This window comes from Acipenser ruthenus, chromosome 21 (assembly GCF_902713425.1).
Source record: "Acipenser ruthenus chromosome 21, fAciRut3.2 maternal haplotype, whole genome shotgun sequence".
NCBI classification, from domain to species: Eukaryota; Metazoa; Chordata; class Actinopteri; order Acipenseriformes; family Acipenseridae; genus Acipenser; species Acipenser ruthenus.
The window spans coordinates 29,977,480-29,996,032 of record NC_081209.1 but is presented as its reverse complement, the minus strand read 5'-3'; the positions used below and the strand labels follow the sequence as shown (position 1 = coordinate 29,996,032).

The 18,553-nt window shown below is 41.5% G+C and overlaps 1 protein-coding gene across 4 annotated transcripts; it reads left to right on the top strand.

The window, feature by feature from the left end:
- The first annotated feature begins 876 nt into the window (after positions 1–876).
- Positions 877–18,487, top strand: LOC131699163 (zinc finger protein 710-like). 4 transcript variants are annotated; one of them, XM_058995523.1, is made up of 6 exons: positions 877–1,072; positions 3,310–3,396; positions 11,969–13,426; positions 14,644–14,835; positions 15,213–15,387; positions 15,623–18,487. In XM_058995523.1, exons 3-6 carry the CDS (start codon positions 12,008–12,010, stop codon positions 15,817–15,819), a joined length of 1,983 nt encoding a protein of 660 aa, XP_058851506.1. In that variant the 5' UTR covers positions 877–1,072; positions 3,310–3,396; positions 11,969–12,007; the 3' UTR covers positions 15,820–18,487. The 4 variants fall into 4 exon arrangements, with proteins under 4 accessions (XP_058851506.1, XP_058851509.1, XP_058851508.1 ...); XM_058995525.1 differs by lacking the exon at positions 877–1,072 and adding an exon at positions 2,485–2,592; XM_058995526.1 differs by lacking the exon at positions 3,310–3,396.
- Positions 18,488–18,553: the final 66 nt, after the last annotated feature.

Genomic DNA, 18,553 nt, shown 5'->3' with positions numbered 1-18,553 from the left:
AATTCAGACAAATTCCATCAATCACGTTGGAGGTAGGCACTACTCATTAGTTACTAGAAACACAAAAAACAACAAAAATGTCATGGATGACCACGCTGTAAAATCACAAATACAAATGTAATAACTTACTCGCTTACAAAGAAGACAGACAGCCATGCAGTACTGGTATTGGATACATTCAGGAAAAATACAGCGTGCAAGGTTTTATTAGCCCACAACTGTTGATGAGCGATTAATGGGCTTCAAGCGCCCTCTAGCGGGAATGGGTAGCAGTGCATAGAGTTATTTCGAGGTTTCAATTTTGTACTGATTGTAACTGTATATTTATTTCCTTTTAGTTCATAAAACAATCCGTACTTTGAGCAGTTTAGCGAATCTAATATTTTTTTTGTGCTGGGTTGTTACTTTGTAATTGCTTGCCTGTAATATTATGTAATATAAAGCATTCGCATACAAACAACTTTTTTTTTTCATCTGACCACCGAGTGACACTATAGACTACTATAGAATATGATTTTTATTATAGGATTTTTTTTTTTGCACAAAAATTATATTGATAAAATGTGGATCCAGGCAAATATAGGTACTGATTTTATTTTACTTGTGTTTTTAACTATTTGATGAAATATTAATATTAACACTTATGTGTGTAATTACTGTATATACATATTCACAGTGAAATTGTTATAACACGATGTGGACTCTTTAAAAAAAAACTTTGACTGGACCAAACATTTAACACAAGTCAAATCTAAAGAATTAATGATGATCACTGGAACGTCATTCAGATAGTCGGATCCCTTGTGGTTAAAAGTAAAATGATAAATATGTGTAGGGTGCCACTCCCACCACGAGAGGGAGCTCACGGCTATGGTTCTCACGCGATTCCGCTCATTTCTCTCGAAACTCTGGGCTCGTTATGTTACAAATAGATGTTACATTTATTTTCCCCCCGAGATTGTAAACAGTTATAAAACTTTATTTCCAGGTGTCTAATTCGAATGCCTGGTTCTCACTGATGAAGTTTGATGGCCAATTCAATGGACGCCTTTTTCTTTTTTCATTTTATTAGGTAAGAAACTACCTCAAACGATGAAAATATTGTATGCGACGGGACTTTTCGACGTTCTGCCTCGACGCTTGATAAAGTGTAATTCTAGTTAATCATTATTTATGATATCGGAGTAATAGTGTGTGATAACTTGATCAATATGTATTGTGTGACGCTGTGTTGATTTCTGGTAAGAGGTATCAGGGCGGTTCATTCCAGATCGGTTGACGGATGGAATGGCTGATTGGGCGTTTTTGTGTCGACCCTGAAAATTGGTCCCCAAAGGTTTTTTTTTTTGCGTTTGTTTTGTTTTTTTCATCCGCTGTGGGTGCATGTCGCACGGCGACTGGTGTGTACTGGAGGATGAAGCCCCGTGCTCGGCCTTATTTCACATTTACACATTTACTGTACATATACAGAGAAACTGTTGTTCGAATTTGATTAAATTGTGTTAGGATATTATCTAGCACACGTTGAGAACCTGGGGGGTACTGTGGGAGTCAGTTGTACTGTATGCTGTATGTCACTGACATACATGTTAATATTTTCAACGCTCCCGTCTCCTCTCAGCGACGCCGGTCAGACTCCGAAGAGGAGAATGTGCCGTTAATTTAAAGAGCTGCAGCGCGCGGAGGCGTGGCCCACGCGACAAGGAGCGCATCCAATCACGAGGACCGCCTCTTATTTCAATGAGATGGGGGGGGGGGTGTGCAAACCCAACGCGTCTCTTCCTGCTGCTTTAATATGAGCGTTAGAAAGAGGGGGGGAGAGAGAATGGTATAACCCAATGGTGACCGGAGAGAGAATTATAAAGGATATTATAGAAGCAGCAGCATGTTTGAGCAGACTGGTTAATGTCGCGTATTCAATTATTACTATTATTATTATTATTAGTTCTCTATGGCACACAGTATTATATAGTATTGGGTATCAAAATTGCACATAGGCAAATTTTTCACCAAATTGACTACAAAACACATTCACATTTGTGTGATGAAGGGCCGAAAGGTTTTTTTATAGTGAGTTTCTTGATCAATAAAGAATGAATCCTCTGTTTATTTATTTATTTATGTATTTATTTATTTACAGTTTGATTAGTAATATCAGCTCCACGCTGGTAAGGATTAGCATGTAAATAACACACGGAAATAGTCAATCTTTAACTATTAAATATGTAGTATTGTGATATTAAATAAATCAACAGGGTTGCCTACAACCCCCCCCCCCCCCCCCCCCCCCCCCAAAAAGGAAAAAAAACGCGTAATAAAATGGTGTGTCAGGTGATACATCAGGAATTTAATCTAGAGGTCTTTGTATGTGGGACTCAGGTGTCATGAGACACGTTTTCATAGCAGTCAGCTAAATTACAACAGCCTTATGTGACGTGTTGCCTTTTATAATTTAGCTGACCTCTATAATATTTCCTGGGTACAGAGAGACGATGAAAAAATAATTCTCTGTGTCCTGAGGCGTGAGTGGTCGGAGTCTTGCGAGTTAGCGGCGATGAAGTGCTGCTGGTTTGTGCACGTCAGTGGTATACGGTGAGGGAATCTCAACAGAGTATTTGGGGGATTACAGAATAATTTAATTCCCGTAGCTGTGTAAGATTTACAATATTGGGAGTTTAAGCACAGGTCAAGGGCTGCCCCAAAACTAACGTTGAAAGCGGCACAGACTATACAGTAGATTCAAATTGTTTTATAACTTTTCTGGTACTACATTTACACTTATCGTGTTGATATTGAAACGTGTATACATACATACATGCATGCATGCGTGCATACCTACTTCCATACAACACACGTGCCCTTGATAGTTTCAGTTCAGTAATCCCAATCTATAGGCCTAATATATGTTTAAAGTGGTGCATGTACCTTTTATAATATTTTGTTTATAACAGTGTGTGGTTAGTTATATGAGAACAATAAGCCTCATACATAGAGGGGGTACAATGTAAAACGTACCCCTCGGCCGGGGAAGGGTACAAGTTTACACGGTGGTGCAATGTTATGAAAACTGTCAGGGGATTTTACTGTGGGGCGACCCCCCTCCTCCTTCGCCTGCTCAGTACGAGGCACCCCGTCTTAGCTGAATGAAAAAAGGCGAAACACTTTTATAGGAAGCGAAAAACAAAGGAGATTAAAATCCCCTATGTGTGTTTTCTCTTCTCTTCTCTCTGCTGGCGATGAGGAGGAGCTGTTTATTCATTCACGTCACCCTCTATCTCATTCCCTTCTTCCTTCCTGCAATACACACAGGCAGAAAGAGAGCGTCCGCTTCGCTAAACGGGTGTATGTATATCACGAAACTGAAGAGTCAAAAGAAACATACTCCCACGGGACCAGGTGAGTTCAATATCCGCACGGTTATTATTTATGGGTTTGATATAAATGAGAAATCCAGCAAAACGTTAAAAAAAAAACTGAGCCTGCTCAGTTTTATTTTAAAGGAATATGCTTCTGTTTTTAATCGCCTTTGATTTCAGTTGCTCTTGTGTGTTTTTGGGACTGTCGTCTATACGATTTCGTGGTTGTTTTTTTGTGTTTTGTGGCTATTTGTCGCGTATATCTTTCTATAAAAAGACGAACTAGGTCAGTACTTACACAGCAAACATGTCGTCTTTTCTTTCATTTCCACATTCCCTCATGCCACAAACAGATGGCGTCTGAGGGAAAAATGGAGAGAAGGAGAAAGAAGAACAGAAACGAATGCAAGCTGGATGTAGCCGACTGTACTGTACGCCGTACTGGCATGTCGCTTGCTTCGTACCGCTGTGTTTTATCCACAAACGAAGCCATGATAACTTCTGTTGACAAAAAAAAAGTTTGTTTCCAACTGAAGTTCATGTACAAAGTTTGTGTAATTTGTTTGTGGTTAAAATACATTGTCCACATAAGTCACCGAGAACTAAACGTTGCGTGATACTAATATAAATAACCACCCTAAGTGCTGTACGACTTTCGTTTCCAAATTTCTGTTGAACTTGTACTAAGTGTCAAGGGTCAAAGGGTGAACAGTTATTGAGCTCTTGAATCTTGTTTTCTGTATTAAAACTACGGTATAAATGGTACCACCGGTAATCAAGCATGCTTTACTTGATAGCTCAAAGGAGCAGGATTGCTGTATGTTTACTCTTTAGTGTTTTTACTTCATGGAATAGTTTTTTAAAAAGTATTTGAATGCTGAACTTCAGAGGTGCAGTGTAGCTGTAGCTGGTTCCTAACTCTGCTGCTCCTGCAGTGACATCACCATGAACTTTGTTGACCCAAACAAGGAAGATAGGTTTGAGTGTTTGGGGATTTCTGATTTGACAGCCCAGGAATGCCTTATCACAAATTTGTACTGTAATACATTTGTTCTGAGAAGCTTTAAGAGTCCTTGCCGGGGGACCAGCGTTTCCTTGTCCTAGGATGTCATCTCTGTAGGGGGGGTTATGATTGGTTGTATAAGGACCAGCGTACCACATTGTACTACAGGGTGTGGGGGGGAATGTTACATTCTGCTGGCAGTCAACACCAAAGTGTGTCATTCCACCCATAAACCTATTACCAAGGATCATCAAAAGGAAACGTAATTGAATACATGTTAAAAATCAAAGTGTGCGTGGAATGAGTTGAGTGTAGTGAGCTTTCCCAGCCTCGTGGAGACCAGCCCAGTCAGGGTTAATTACTGGCTGTTGTGTAAAGGAGATGAGAAGGATGCTGCATTGTGTTGAGTAAAAACTCATTGCAGGCTGGCCAGTGCAGAAGTACCATACGGGTCAGCTCCACATGTACTGCACTGCTTATCTTAATGAACAGCATTCAGTTTAATGATATTCACCTTTTCCAATAACTCATAGTGGTACTGTATTATTAAAACAGAGAAGTGCATCTGGTGAAGGGGTTGTTTTATTACAGGCAGCATGAGATTCATTCTCTCTAGAAATATACGTAATGATCTGCAATGCACACTATCCTGGTAATAAACAGGCTAACTGTAGAGTCTGAACTTGGGGTTCATTTTAAGAAGCTTCTGATCATCGCTGAAGGTGTAAGTCAAGGTCCATTTGCACTAGCTAGCTTTGAAAGGTGAACCACAACTGGTAATTATGCAAACACACCTTATTCTTACATTGCTGTAATTAAAATAGGTAACAGAAAAGGCCTCAATGGAAGCAAAAAATAAGTAATCAAAAATACAGAGCATTGATGCTTTTTAAAAAAAAAAAAATATTTAGTTGTATTTTCAATGAAATGGAGGTTATTTTATGCTTGTGCTCCCGTTTAGCACAGGTCTCTTTCATTGGCACGGTATTCACTAGTGTTTTCAATTCTTTCTTTTCAAAGCCTTTCTTTCTTTCTTTCTTTCTTTCTTTCTTTCTTTCTTTCTTTCTGCCTGCTTTTCACTGCTATGTTCCTTTTATTGTTTTTCTTTGGGACTCCATTTTCTTCTCCTCCCCTATTCAGTTCCTCTTTCTTCTCTTTTCTGAATAGTTCTGGTATTTTAAGAGATGTGGGGGGAGGGGTTAGTTTCAATCACAGCTGCAGCAGAAAAATACTTCTTATTCCCCCACTCGATTACAGAAACCAAAATATTGAACGTGAAGTTGTTTACCTCCTTTGCGCACTCTCCTCATTATAATCAAAACAGTCATATTTTTGCCCTGCTCCAGTCCTTTAAGTGCGGCCCCATTTGACTTTTTTTACATATATCTATTTGCCCAGATTCCCATTTAAAGTGTATTTTTCAGAACTCTTAAAAAAAACTGTGTTCATAAAGGCCTAAAGGCACCTTGCAGATATGCTACAGAAAGCCCCGGCTTCAGGCTTGTGAATGAGGTTCATCTCTCTTGTGGAGAGACCTCCCCCCACCCCTTGGTCCTCTTGTCCAGAAAACAGCACAGATCTGGAAAGAAATCAAACAGGAGACTGTATTTCCATCTCAGCACTCAGCACACTGAAAAATGCTTGATTGATCCATGTACAGTACAATCCTGATCCAGCGATTCTGGAGGCTTTTCCCATCAGCATTTATAAATCTATGCCTGGAATTGCTGTACGAGATCTACGTTTTGACCTTGGGTTTTAGAAAAATACTGCTGGTGATGTTGTAAAAGATTATTTTGGGGCTTCTCAGACTGCCCAGTCCTGGAATGCATGCTGGAAGGTGATATTATTTTATGTAGCACTTACACTATAACAAACACTTTTCTGTTTTAACACTGCAGACCTACAGTATGTACTGGTCTAGGAAAGATAAATACCCTTCTAGTCTGCAGACCAGTAATTCAGGAGAGATATTCCACTCAAAACAGTGTTCTTCAAAAAATACATATGTATATCTTTGCCTGTTTTGTGTTTATTTTTCAGAATATAAGTGTTGAATCAGTTCTCATGGGGTAGTCTTTCTGTAAAGCTACTAAGTGCTGAAGGAGTGTATTACACATGCTGCTGGTGCAAGGCTGGACCAATGCATAGCACGACTGCCACTAGATGGAAAGGCCACAGCACAGGTGCATCATGAGCCCAGGTTCAAAGGCTTCACAGGGCATGTTGAAAGGAAAAAGGGCTTCCTCTACTGTGACTATTGCGTCTGCACAGTCTATACTGTACTACCCTTCAGCTAGTAGAATACAAAGGAGAGTATCAGTAGGGTAACACCTAATGCAGATCAACATTTATAAACGTGATTCAGCAGGGAAACCAGTGGAAGGGAAAATGAATGCATTGAAAATGGTCGGTTTTGGGTTGAGTAGGCCTCATTTTGTTTACTGTATGTCTCAGTAGAGAGCACACATGTTTCCAAGTTTGTCCGAGTGTCTGGGGTTCAGTGCAGCAGCCATTCTTCAGATGAAACTTTTACAGAGAGAGAGAGAACAATATCCTGGACTGAAGGGGGAGAATGGTGAAAGACAGATAAGAGGAGAGATAAAAGCTGGAATTGAGGAGAGTGTAGGAGAAAGGAAGAGAGAGAGGCAGAGATGAAAGAGATGAGGAAGATAAGAGAAAGGAGAGAGAGAGAGAGAGAAGCGGAGAGGGGAGATGCTGTATACAGAGCAGAGAGATGAGTTTCCATGGAAACGGGAAGAAGGTACCACCAGAGACAAAGGATTCCAGTTTTAAAGAATCTAAAGAAGTGATTAAAGGTAGAAGTAGAAATACAGTCTTTCCCATTGCTGATGTCCACCCCTGCTGCCTTTAGGTACTATAGGTGGTTATTAGTTCAGCTACTGTAGTTAGAAAGAGTTGGTAGCAGATAGTCTATATCCTGTGGAGAGGGTATATTTGAGAAAAAGCAAAAGATGCTAAATACTGCTGTAGACTACACTCTCCATCATAGACAGGTTTAGAACTGAGAGAAATGTTGCATACCGATTTCGACCTGGTACCAAACAAGTCATGGTATTAAATATCGCCAGCGTGACAGAATGCTTGGCTTACCTACTGCAGTAGTGACAGTCATGCTCAGAAGGGTTACAAAGGATTGATGTAATTGTGCAACAGTGGCGTTTTACTGAGAGAATTTTTCCCCACTCACATTTAATTGAGTTGTGGTTTTGGATTTTTTTTTTTTTTTTTTTTTTGTCTTGGTCAAATCTCCAGAGGTTTCATGTTTTCCTTCTCTCCTTTTAATTCAATTTTTTCTGTTCCCCACCCCATTGTTGGCTGCACCTTTTTCATCTTTATCTGCTGGTATTCACTCGCATTGGGATTTCTGAATCCCTTTGTGCAGTGATGGTTACTCGAGTAGATCTCTCTCTCTCTCTCTCTCTCTCACATTGTTATGTGGTTTACAGTACAGCTTTTGATTGTGAATTCTGCATATAGTCATCACATTGATTTTCTGATTGCTATAAACACAATTATAACTACAATATCTCACTGCATTCTGGTCCCTCTACTTTCGATCTGTCCAACACAATTGTTTCTGTCTTGCATACCGTATAAAGTAAGAAGTTCAATTTGTCATGTACTGTGTGACGTCTTAATTCAAGCTGTGGAGTTTCTTATTTATCAAGCATTCCTGTGTTTTTTGGCTTAATTAGTTCCCCTACTGTAGCTGGTTTTCCTAGAGGCAAACTCAAACTATGAAGGAACTGTTCTGCAGTTTTACTGTTTGAAGACTTTTTTACTCAGGATAGCCCATGACCATTTGCGTGTGCAAAGCCAAGGTCAGTGCAGTGTCTTCGGCTGTCCATCAGTGGTACTCATTAATGTTGCTTTGTTCAATAATCCTAGACTGGGCAAATGGAGCCTAATAAATTAGTTTGACTTTGGATTGCATATAGACAATAACAGTACAGTGCAACCTAAGTCTCCACAACAGTATTTGTACAGTCTTTCCCAGCTCATCTTTAGTATGAACATGTAAAAAATGTGGTAGAGCGCACACAGATAATAAAGAGAATGATTTGTAACCCCAGAAGTGTTCTTCAGACAACCTCATTTCTATTCAGCACTGCCCGTAAGCAAATCCAAATCCCCAGAATGTAAAATTATTACTGTAAACACAGGGACTCTGTACTGAGCAGGCATGCATCCTGGGGGGGCTTGCTTGCACCACCATCTCTCTCTCTTTGCGTGTCTTTTCTAATTATATTTTACTAGTACTGCTTTTCTCCCCATCAGGTGGAAAATTGTGGCTGTTGGCCCAATTCAAATCTTAATAAAAATCTCTCCACATTTCTAGGCTGTTTCATGGATTTATATATTCCTAAAATGCCCTTTCCCAGTTCAGTTAATCGAATTGTCTCATGTTTTCTTGAATGCTCATTACGTGTGTGGCTGTAAAGAATACTGACTGCAGATAGCTTGTGTGAAAGATCAGCTAATAATAGATGACGTTTTTTGTTAAGGTAACACTAAACGCAAACACGTCAGTTAAAATGAGTGTAATAATCTTGCATGCACTTGCTGAAACAGCTGTTTTTTTCTGGTCTTATAGCGCTTCAGCTGATTGTAAAAGTTCGTATTTTCCTGAAGGTTTTTGGGTAGACTGTTTCTGCTGTTCTACATCCAGGAATGTAAGATCTCGTTGTTCACGTGCTAGGAGTACTCGAGCTGTAGTTGGGCTACCTGTACTAGTACACCGGCAGCTTCAAGTCTGGGAGTTCCCAAGAGAAGTAACTCTTTTTGATATGAGTCATGTACCCCTTCAGGTTTCATTTCATTTTAGTTTCCTTCTCGCTTCTCTTTTTTTTTTAAAGGTGAATAAGTCATGAAATAAAGAATCTCCTTTAATCTGCGTAAGAGTTCCCTGGCGCCTGTCATTGTTGTGCAGCTCTTAGTTTTCCAGATGTTTTCTTTCACTCCGGGGACGTCTCTTAACCCTGCTGTACACCCCTGTAGGGTTAAGGGGCTCTTGGTTTCTTCTCCCCATTCACTTGTATTATGGTAGGACTAGGTGGGCTTTACCTGAGTCCGTGTCTGGGAAACAAAAGGATCAAAAAGAGGTAAGAAGGTGAGAGAGAGAGAGAGAGATCTGAAGTCTTTACACCTATTTTTGTCTTGACACCAGGGGGGTTAGTTTCCCAAATTCCACTCCGTCACCCTCTCTATCTGTGCTCCACTTAAGATTTGGAATGAACAGGTGTTAATGTCTGCGGTGGAACAGTGCCAGTGTTTATGTTTTGTTGTTTTGTTTTTCTCACAGTACAGTGTGTTGTGTTATATGATCCATACCCCTTGTGGTTTCTTCTCTACTTTTCTTCTCCTTTCATCTCTGTCTTTTGTTTCTTCATTCTCTCTGCTGTCTCCCTCACCCCACCCATTTTATCCTCAGCTGTATGTCCACATTTACTCTGTACTTTCTGATTATATTATTTTTACAGCTATGGCCAAATGTTTTGCATCACCTAGGATTTTAGGATTGAGACATAAAAATGTGTGTGATATATATATATATGAGAATCACCATAATTTAGAAACTTTTTATTATATTGCAAAAGTCTACCGGAAGCTATAATAGTAGTACGGTATTTCATGTTAGATTTTGAAATGCCACATTTTTCAAGTATATGGAAAACTACAAAGCGGTATGTAATTCAAAATGGTAAAACGTAACATTATTCAGCAGGTTTCATTCGACTCTATTTGTATAAATTTGTTAGATGTTATGGGGTGATGCAACTTTTGGCTGAAGCTGTACTTTGCTTTGCTAAGTCTTAATCTCACATTATATTTAGTCTTGAAATGGTTGGGAGTTAAGGGTTCATTTTTTTCATTTACTGTCAGTTGCTCGCTCCCTCACTCCCTTGTTTTTGTTCTCGCCTTCTCTCTCATTCTAACTCTGTCCCTATCCCTTCCCCCTCTCTTTCCTTTTCTCCCTCCCCCACCATTCCTCTCTCTCTCTCTCTCTCTCTCTCTCTCTCTCCCTTTCTTCTTCGCTGTCTCTCTTTTCTTTCCATCTCTCCCTTCCCCCTCTCTTGCCCTCCCTTCTTTCACACAATCTCCCAGCCTCCTCTTTTCTTTCTCTCCCCCTCTTTCTTACGTTATCTTCTTCTCTCTCTCTCCCTCCTCCCCCTCTCACTCTTTTCTACCCTCCCTTTTCTTATTTTTTTCTCTCCCTTTTCCTCTGTGCTCTCTCTCTCTCTCGCTCTCCTTTTTACCTGATAAGTCTCTCTTACTGCACCCCTCTAATACACCCGTTTCTTCTGGCATGCTTACATTAGATATGTTGTATTGTTTTGCTAAATGATTCTCAATTCTCATTTCTTTATCTTTACTTTCTGTTCTGCTTTGGCAGAATATTTTAAGTGGCAGTAGTACAGAGAGCTAGCTGCACAATGTACAGTGAGGGAGCCTCCTCCCCCACTGAGTAAAATGGTAGCTTCAAACTTGCCTAGTACAGTATGTGTGGAAGCACATACAGCCCTCCCTAATTATAAAGCACTGGGACCACCTTCCTTCTTCCAAAAACAAATCATTAGGAACTAATTTCTATCCATTTGTGTTGATGGGGTCTTACAGCATCATAGAATTTCACAATAAGGACATCCAGTGGTAAGGGGCAGACTCTTGTACGGTATTATTAGATGGAGAAGGATGTATCACATCTACTTTTTAAAGGAGCAGAACCTAATGGAATACACAGTTCTACTGCAGCATGTTCAGAAATCCAGGCAACTGCAGTATTACCGCTTTCAGGAACAACAATTCAAACGAGTCACAGAGTAGTCTATATTCTGTCTATGGTTGACCAAACAGGAAGCAGGTTGAGGTTTTTGTCAGGGTTCTGTTTTTGTGTTTCAGCATTGCAATGATGCTCGGGGCATCACGCTAGGTTTAAGCCTTCACCATGTGTGGCCGTGTTAAGCATTTTACATCAGCTCAAGGGCACATTAAAGGCATTAAAGACTGTTGCGTTCTGTATTTTATTGACAGATTTCCTGTTGGGCGCTCAGTCGCTGCAGGGAGGCAGAACTCCACATATTGAGCTTTGCTTTCCCATGCTTCTTGTGCAGTTAACATTGACGTGTCATATCATTTTAAACGTATTTGAATAAGTTCATTATTGGTTGTGGCTGTTTACATGAGTCTTGGCTGCATTATTAAATTAACAGGATGGCATCTGGATTTCTTAAGGAAATTGGCTTCCTGGTTGGAGTGGGATTGTATTTTCATTTTTAGTGTGCAGGAAGGAAGTCTAGTGTCAGCCCTGTCCTACAGTGCTAAACAAATGTGTTTTCTGTTCTCAGTAAGAAAGACTCGATACTCAGAGTCTCTGGGTTACTGCTGCTGAGAAAACCATTTGATATTTAGAATGTAGCAGTAATACAGCCACAAGAACATTTGGGATATCAAACCCAATTTCATATAATGAGGGGGGCTTGAATTAGTTAGTGTGGAGTGAACGCCTTTTGAATTGAGAGTTGCAAATCTATCTTATTGTGAGCCTAACTTTTTTTTCTTTTTTTTTTTTTCTTTTTGCTTGAAGGAGGAAGACGGTAGGCTGACTAGATGTTACACTGAAGTCATGGAACAGTTGATCAATAGTGGAACTCAGACAGACCCAGTGGTCGTGCTTTCCCTGGCGCAGGCAGCTGTTTTAGGCTTGATTTCTCAGAACGAAGTGTTTGGAGCCACCATAGCCCCCAATGGCTTCTACACCGGAGAACCCAAAGAGTCCCCTCCTCCACAGCCGGAGGAACTGGAATACGGTTTTACTGACCAGCTCATCGGGGCCAATGGAGACTACCTTCCAGAGCCAGAGGATGGGGAGGGCCCGAACGCAGAGGAGAGGAGGAAACCCGGCCCGAAAGGGAAAGGGAAAAGAAAGCGGGAGGAGTCCTCGGGGTCTGAAGGTCTGGACTCGGAGGAGGCCCTGAAGGTCAAAGGAGAGGGCTGCGCTAAAACAGACTGCAACCAGAAACCAGCCAGCCCTGGCACTGGGGACGGGATGAAAATGATCGACCTGTGCTGCTTCAAAAGCAATCCTCCACACCTAGTCACTCCTGTAACACGTCACAAGCACAAGCAGAACGGGAACTGCTGTCCCAGCTGCAAGGACGGGAAAACCAGACTTGAGGAGGAGGAGGAGGAGGAGGAGAATAAGGACCACTCTGAACCCAGCGAAGAGAGCCAGGACAGCCCTGTCTTGAGCCAGTACTTCGAGCCCAGTGAAGTGGGGTACGAGTCCGGGGAGGCGGCTGGGCCGGAGGGTGAGTTTGATGAGAACAGCCAGAACATGAGCTGGCAGGAACAGACGGACAGCGAGGGAAACGCTCAGCACAACCGGCGGGTGCAGATTGACCGGCTGGACATCAACGTGCAGATCGACGAGTCCTACTGCGTCGACATGGGTGAAGGGCTGAAGCGCTGGAAGTGCCGCATGTGTGACAAGTCTTACACCTCCAAGTACAACCTGGTCACGCACATCCTGGGCCACAGCGGCATCAAGCCCCACGAGTGCCCGCACTGTGGCAAGCTCTTCAAGCAGCCCAGCCACCTGCAGACGCACCTCCTCACCCACCAGGGCACCCGGCCGCACAAGTGCGACGTCTGCAAAAAGGCCTTCACTCAGACCAGCCACCTCAAGAGGCACATGCTGCAGCACACGGACATCAAGCCCTACAGCTGCTGCTTCTGCGGGCGCGGCTTCGCTTACCCCAGCGAGCTGAAAGCCCACGAGACGAAACACGAGAATGGGCACTGCCACGTGTGCGTGGAATGTGGGCTGGACTTCCCCGCGCTGAGCCAGCTCAAGAGGCACCTGGCAACGCACCAGGGCCCCACCTCCTACGAGTGCTCAGAGTGCAGCAAGTCCTTCCACTACCGCAGCCAGCTGCAGAACCACCTGATGAAGCACCAGAACATCCGGCCGTTCGTCTGCAGCGAGTGCGGCATGGAGTTCTCCCAGATCCACCACCTGAAACAGCACGCGCTCACACACAAGGTGAGGCTGCTTCCAAGGCTGCATCTTCCATGTAGTGGAGATAAAACTGAAATGGTCTACTTTTTAAATAAGTTTAGGAGCTTAAAAAAATATATAGTTACTAAAACCTACTGCTAGAAATGCGCTCTGCATTTTATAAATATGGCCTTGGGTTTAGTATTTAATCATAGCTAATGATATCTTGCCACCAGACTTAATAGTGGTAAAAAATGGCTTTATTAAAAATGCTGGTAAATGATTACTGCCTGTGTTGTTGTAACACTTCCTCCTTCTGGTCTCCTGGGATGCTGGAGACCACCTACTTACTTACTTACTGATATCTCTCATGTCATATTTAGAGATTCTCTTGACACAGTTTAAATCCTCCTCTTGCATTGTATGGTCAGTAGCCTGTGTGCCTGCACGGCTGGCTGGGCTGGCATCTGTATCAGAATGCAGTTTGTTAGCGGGTTTGATACTCCACAGCTGGGGGTCACTGTCCTGCAATGGCGTGATTGACTGCCCCCCTGGGTGACTAGCTGGCTTGCATATTAAACTGACTGAGGGGCCCAGCCGTTCCCACTTGATCAGTTAATAAAGACGCTGCGTGGGGGAGGATCTGTAGGCCTCATGGAAACTTGGAGGGGAGTGTGGATCTGATTGGTTTCATAATTATCATGAATCTACTGGGAATGTCAAAAGAAAGCTTTGCATTTATTTTATTTGCTTTAAGTTCTACATACAACTTTAAAAAAAAGAACTATAAAACTACTGGGATCTCTAAACAAACGGGAGACAAAAGAACAACACTGTGTAGTTTTTTTGCTAAACAGGATTTGGGTCGTGGGAAGCTTCCCCTTTCGTTTTTAATGTAGTCCATTCCATTGCTGTTGACTAAGCTTGCTCCCCCTTGTGTCTTGTTAAAATAATTGCCATTGCAGATTCAGCACTCTCACACACGATGGAGCCGCAGCTATGGATATTCCAGGGCGACTGCAGCACCATCCAGAGCCCTGGCTGCAGCACTATTGTTCTGCATTCTAAGTCTAGAATGTAACCCTGAACACATGCAGTACATTAGTGTATTGTGCTGATTTGTTAGACTTCAGTCCAGTAGTAAAGGAATTGTCTTGTTTTAATGTACACTAACCATGATACAGTGCTTCTCTTTCTGTGTGGTGCAATTAACCTGCTTTTTACCTTTAAGACATCGGAACATTTGTGCTTTGTTGTTCTAGGGTGTAAAAGAATTCAAATGTGACGTGTGCTCACGAGAGTTCACGCTGTCGGCCAACCTGAAGAGGCACATGCTAATTCACGCCAGCGTGCGGCCCTACCAGTGCCACATCTGCTTTAAAACCTTTATTCAGAAACAGACGCTCAAGACACACATGATTGTCCACTTACCTGTCAAACCTTTCAAATGCAAGGTAAGGCTCCTGAGGTACAGCACTATAACAACCTGGCGCAGTACAAGCAGAGAACACACCATGTCAGTGAGCTACAAGAAAGGGTTTGTACCCTAGCACTGACTCCTGTATGACCTTTATGAGCTGTGTTACTACGACACATGCTAGCCAGGTATGTTCAGAGTGAAAGGAATCCTGGAAAACTAGCTAGGGATAGGGATTTAAGGCATCTGAAAATCTATTTATTTATTAATTATTTTAACTTTACTGATGTTAGGAGTTATCATTTTAGCTAGAAAAACTAGCCGAGCCAAGATCCCTTAAATAGACTAACCTATTATTATTATTGTTGTTGTTGTTGATAGCCTAACAATATGTGTGTATATATATTTGTATAGGTCTGTGGAAAGTCCTTTAACCGAATGTACAACCTCCTGGGCCACATGCACCTCCATGCAGGCAGCAAGCCTTTCAAGTGCCCGTACTGCTCCAGTAAATTCAACCTGAAAGGCAACCTGAGCCGACACATGAAGGTCAAGCATGGCATCGTGGACATCTCTCTGGATGGGCAAGGTCATTATTATTGAGCAATCAGATTAGTATCCACTGCAGCATGGGGATAATGATGTGTCACTTGCAGAGACATAGTATTAAAATGAACTCAAAGGTGACACAACTATAATGAAGTTGTGCTTTCCTCACAAAGAAAATCTGTGTATGGCCTCTTTTAATGTTATTAAATGTTTAAAATCCCAGCTGTCTGAGAGTTAACGTCTGTGTTTATTTATTTATTTGTTTTACCTTCTAGACATTCTGGACATGAACAGCTCTGAAAACCCTGACATGGAGGGTCAGGAAGACTATGAGGAAGATAATTCCTATGATTACACTGAATCCGAAAACCCTGACAACACACAAGACATTTCCAAACTGTCTGAGGAGGCCATGAAAGAAATGGGGTACTATGACTTTGAGAAGGAGACCGACAGATACCCCATGGCTTGAAGGCTGCGATGCAGTGTTCACTACAGTGATGGAGATGGAAGGTTCAAAGAGCCTGACGGTGCTCGGGGGCACTTGATTGGTTGGCTGTTGACGGCCCCTTCACAGAACCCTACTGAACTTCCAAGAAGTGCCTGCGGTGAGATATGTGCTTAACAATGCAGCTGTTCTGCCTCCAGGTACCATTAGATTGTACTGAAATCAGGTCAAAAAGACAAACTGTTTCTCACCCCAGTTCAGTGGGTGCCCAGTGAAATCAGTGACCGTTTAATATTCCTGCAGAAAAGTCCTGGCACTGTCTAGCCGTCCCTTGGGGGGGACCTCTGGAAAGAAAAAATAAAAACATTTGCAAACATGCTTGCAAATGGTCTGAACTATTATTTGTTGACTGTAGTATAAATAGAACTTGTGGGAAAAAAAGTCTTGCTGATAAGTAACAGCCAGGGTCAGAGAAAATAATGATTTACAAACCAGTACTACTAGAAACTGTATAACCCTAGAAATTCCTACAGTGATGTGTAATCTAGGAGGCAAAATAACCCCCCAACTGTGGGTCACGATACTCTCATTCCCAAAGGTAGGATATGGGAGTGGATCCCCAGCTAATACCCTACATTGTCCAAGGCAGGGTTGAGGGGTTTACATTGGCTGCTGCATAATGGGAACAGCATCAGTGCAGCTTGAGAAGGTAATACTCTTTAGACAGATTGTTTCCTGCACAGAGAGACAGTTGTCAGGTTCACTGTTATTATGATTGTTTTATCAGTCCACTAGATGGCAACCTTCAATTCTGAGTCACTGCTGTTGATGCTTCACTGTGAAATCGTAGTGCGATTTTATGAATCCAGTCAAACCTCAAGCAGGAATCAGCCCTGGGCTTCTAGGGTTTGTTTATTGACACTGTGGTGCCAATAAAAATATGCTACTATGGGTTAGTGGTGGAGGCTGAAAGATAACATGCTGTTGCTGCCTTCACTTGGCCAGTTTGGTGGAACGTTAGTGAATATGGATTGTCTCCAGAAACCCTTTGTATTCCCTGAATGCCAAGGTTTGAATTGGAGACGTCTCCAAAGTGAAGTTTTTTTTTTATTATTTGTTTTTAAAAGCTTCTGCAACAAAAGGGAAAGCTTTTTTTTTTGTTTGTTTGATTGTAAATTACTTGAATTGAACACTTCATCTGAGTACAATTTGAATGATTACAATAAAAGTGTTCTAAAGAATGATACTTTCTACTAGTTTTCTGGAAATGTACAGTTCGTTAGGGTGTCTTACAGAGGAACAGCTTTTTTTTTTTCTTCTTCACATATTAACACTGGTTTATAGAGCATGGTCCTACATTTGACAATGCATTGTTACATACCTGTTTTGCAAAGATACCAATAGACGTTTTTCAATAAGCTGAACATAGAAGATTCGTCAGAGCTGAAACATATGAGCAAATGTTATGTTGTGTTAACAATTTTTTTTTTATATATATATATATATATATATATATATATATATATATAATTTCAATCAAAATCTTTTGCCCATTAAAATGATTCCTGCTTGTATGGATTGAAGTACAAGCAGTTTAGTGATTGTATTAGTGCTTATTCATGTGTTCAAGTACACTAATCTATATTGTACTTCTATTAGTTCTGTTCAATCTCAGGGCCTTTGTGTGTTCCCTTCATTCATCTGGTCACCGTGGACCAAAGAATTTGACTACTACCAAAAGAAAGACTTGCAGCCAAGCAGTGCAGACGCTGACTATTATTCCATTATCTAGAACATAGCCTCTTGATGCAATGTACTACCACATTCTCGCAGATCCTTGTTTTCCCATCAGTGAAAGAGCAAGATGGTATGACAATTAATGAGCAAAACTGTATGAAAGCTTGACTTTGATGCTGACCCCAAAATATTGCATCTGACTGCAGTATAAACTAGGATGATGCCTAGAGTTGTTGTAAAATAGCAAAGCTACTGTAGCTACTTATGTACAGTATTGCAACTTAGTGCACCAACTAGGACCAGTATCTGTGCAAACTCCTGCTGTATGTTGGTGTTAACAGTGAGATACTGTATTATCAATGGAGTGTGGTCGAGTAGGGACTGCCATGCCACCAGGAGACACTTCACATTGGAGGAGCTTGCTGAATGTTGTGCTATGGTATTGTGTAGAGCTGCAGTACACTGCTTGGCAGTATTATTAACATGTAAATAAGTTTGATATTACTTTTAGGCATTAACAAGGATACAAGTAGGGATCAGATTCCCATGGAAATCTTTCAATATCTGTCACTACCACACTGAAGCATTTAAAAGCCTTTAGCCCTCCCTCTCATCTCTGTATAGTTTATAATACTTGAGTTTTCTAAAGAGCATGCCAATAACACATACACTGGAGACACAAGGACACTAATTTGCCCCGTGTTGGGCACTCTCTCCAGAAGCTGATAGAGGTTGAGTTGCTGTTAACTAAACTGGAGTAACAGTGCACTGGCACACAGACAATAGTGAAGATATTGCATTTCCTAACCTTCACAGTTAAGACACAAATAAAACCTTTTGAAAGGATCTGACCCGTTTTTCATTTCTGTTGCATTGGTGTTAATATACTGTACATGTAAAATGTTGTGTACCTGACAAGAATATTGTAAATAATAAATTTATTTACCTTTAAAAATACTGTCTGATATTCTGTGTAAACATGTGTTACCCAGTCACAGCGTTTGTAACTTGGCATTGGGCT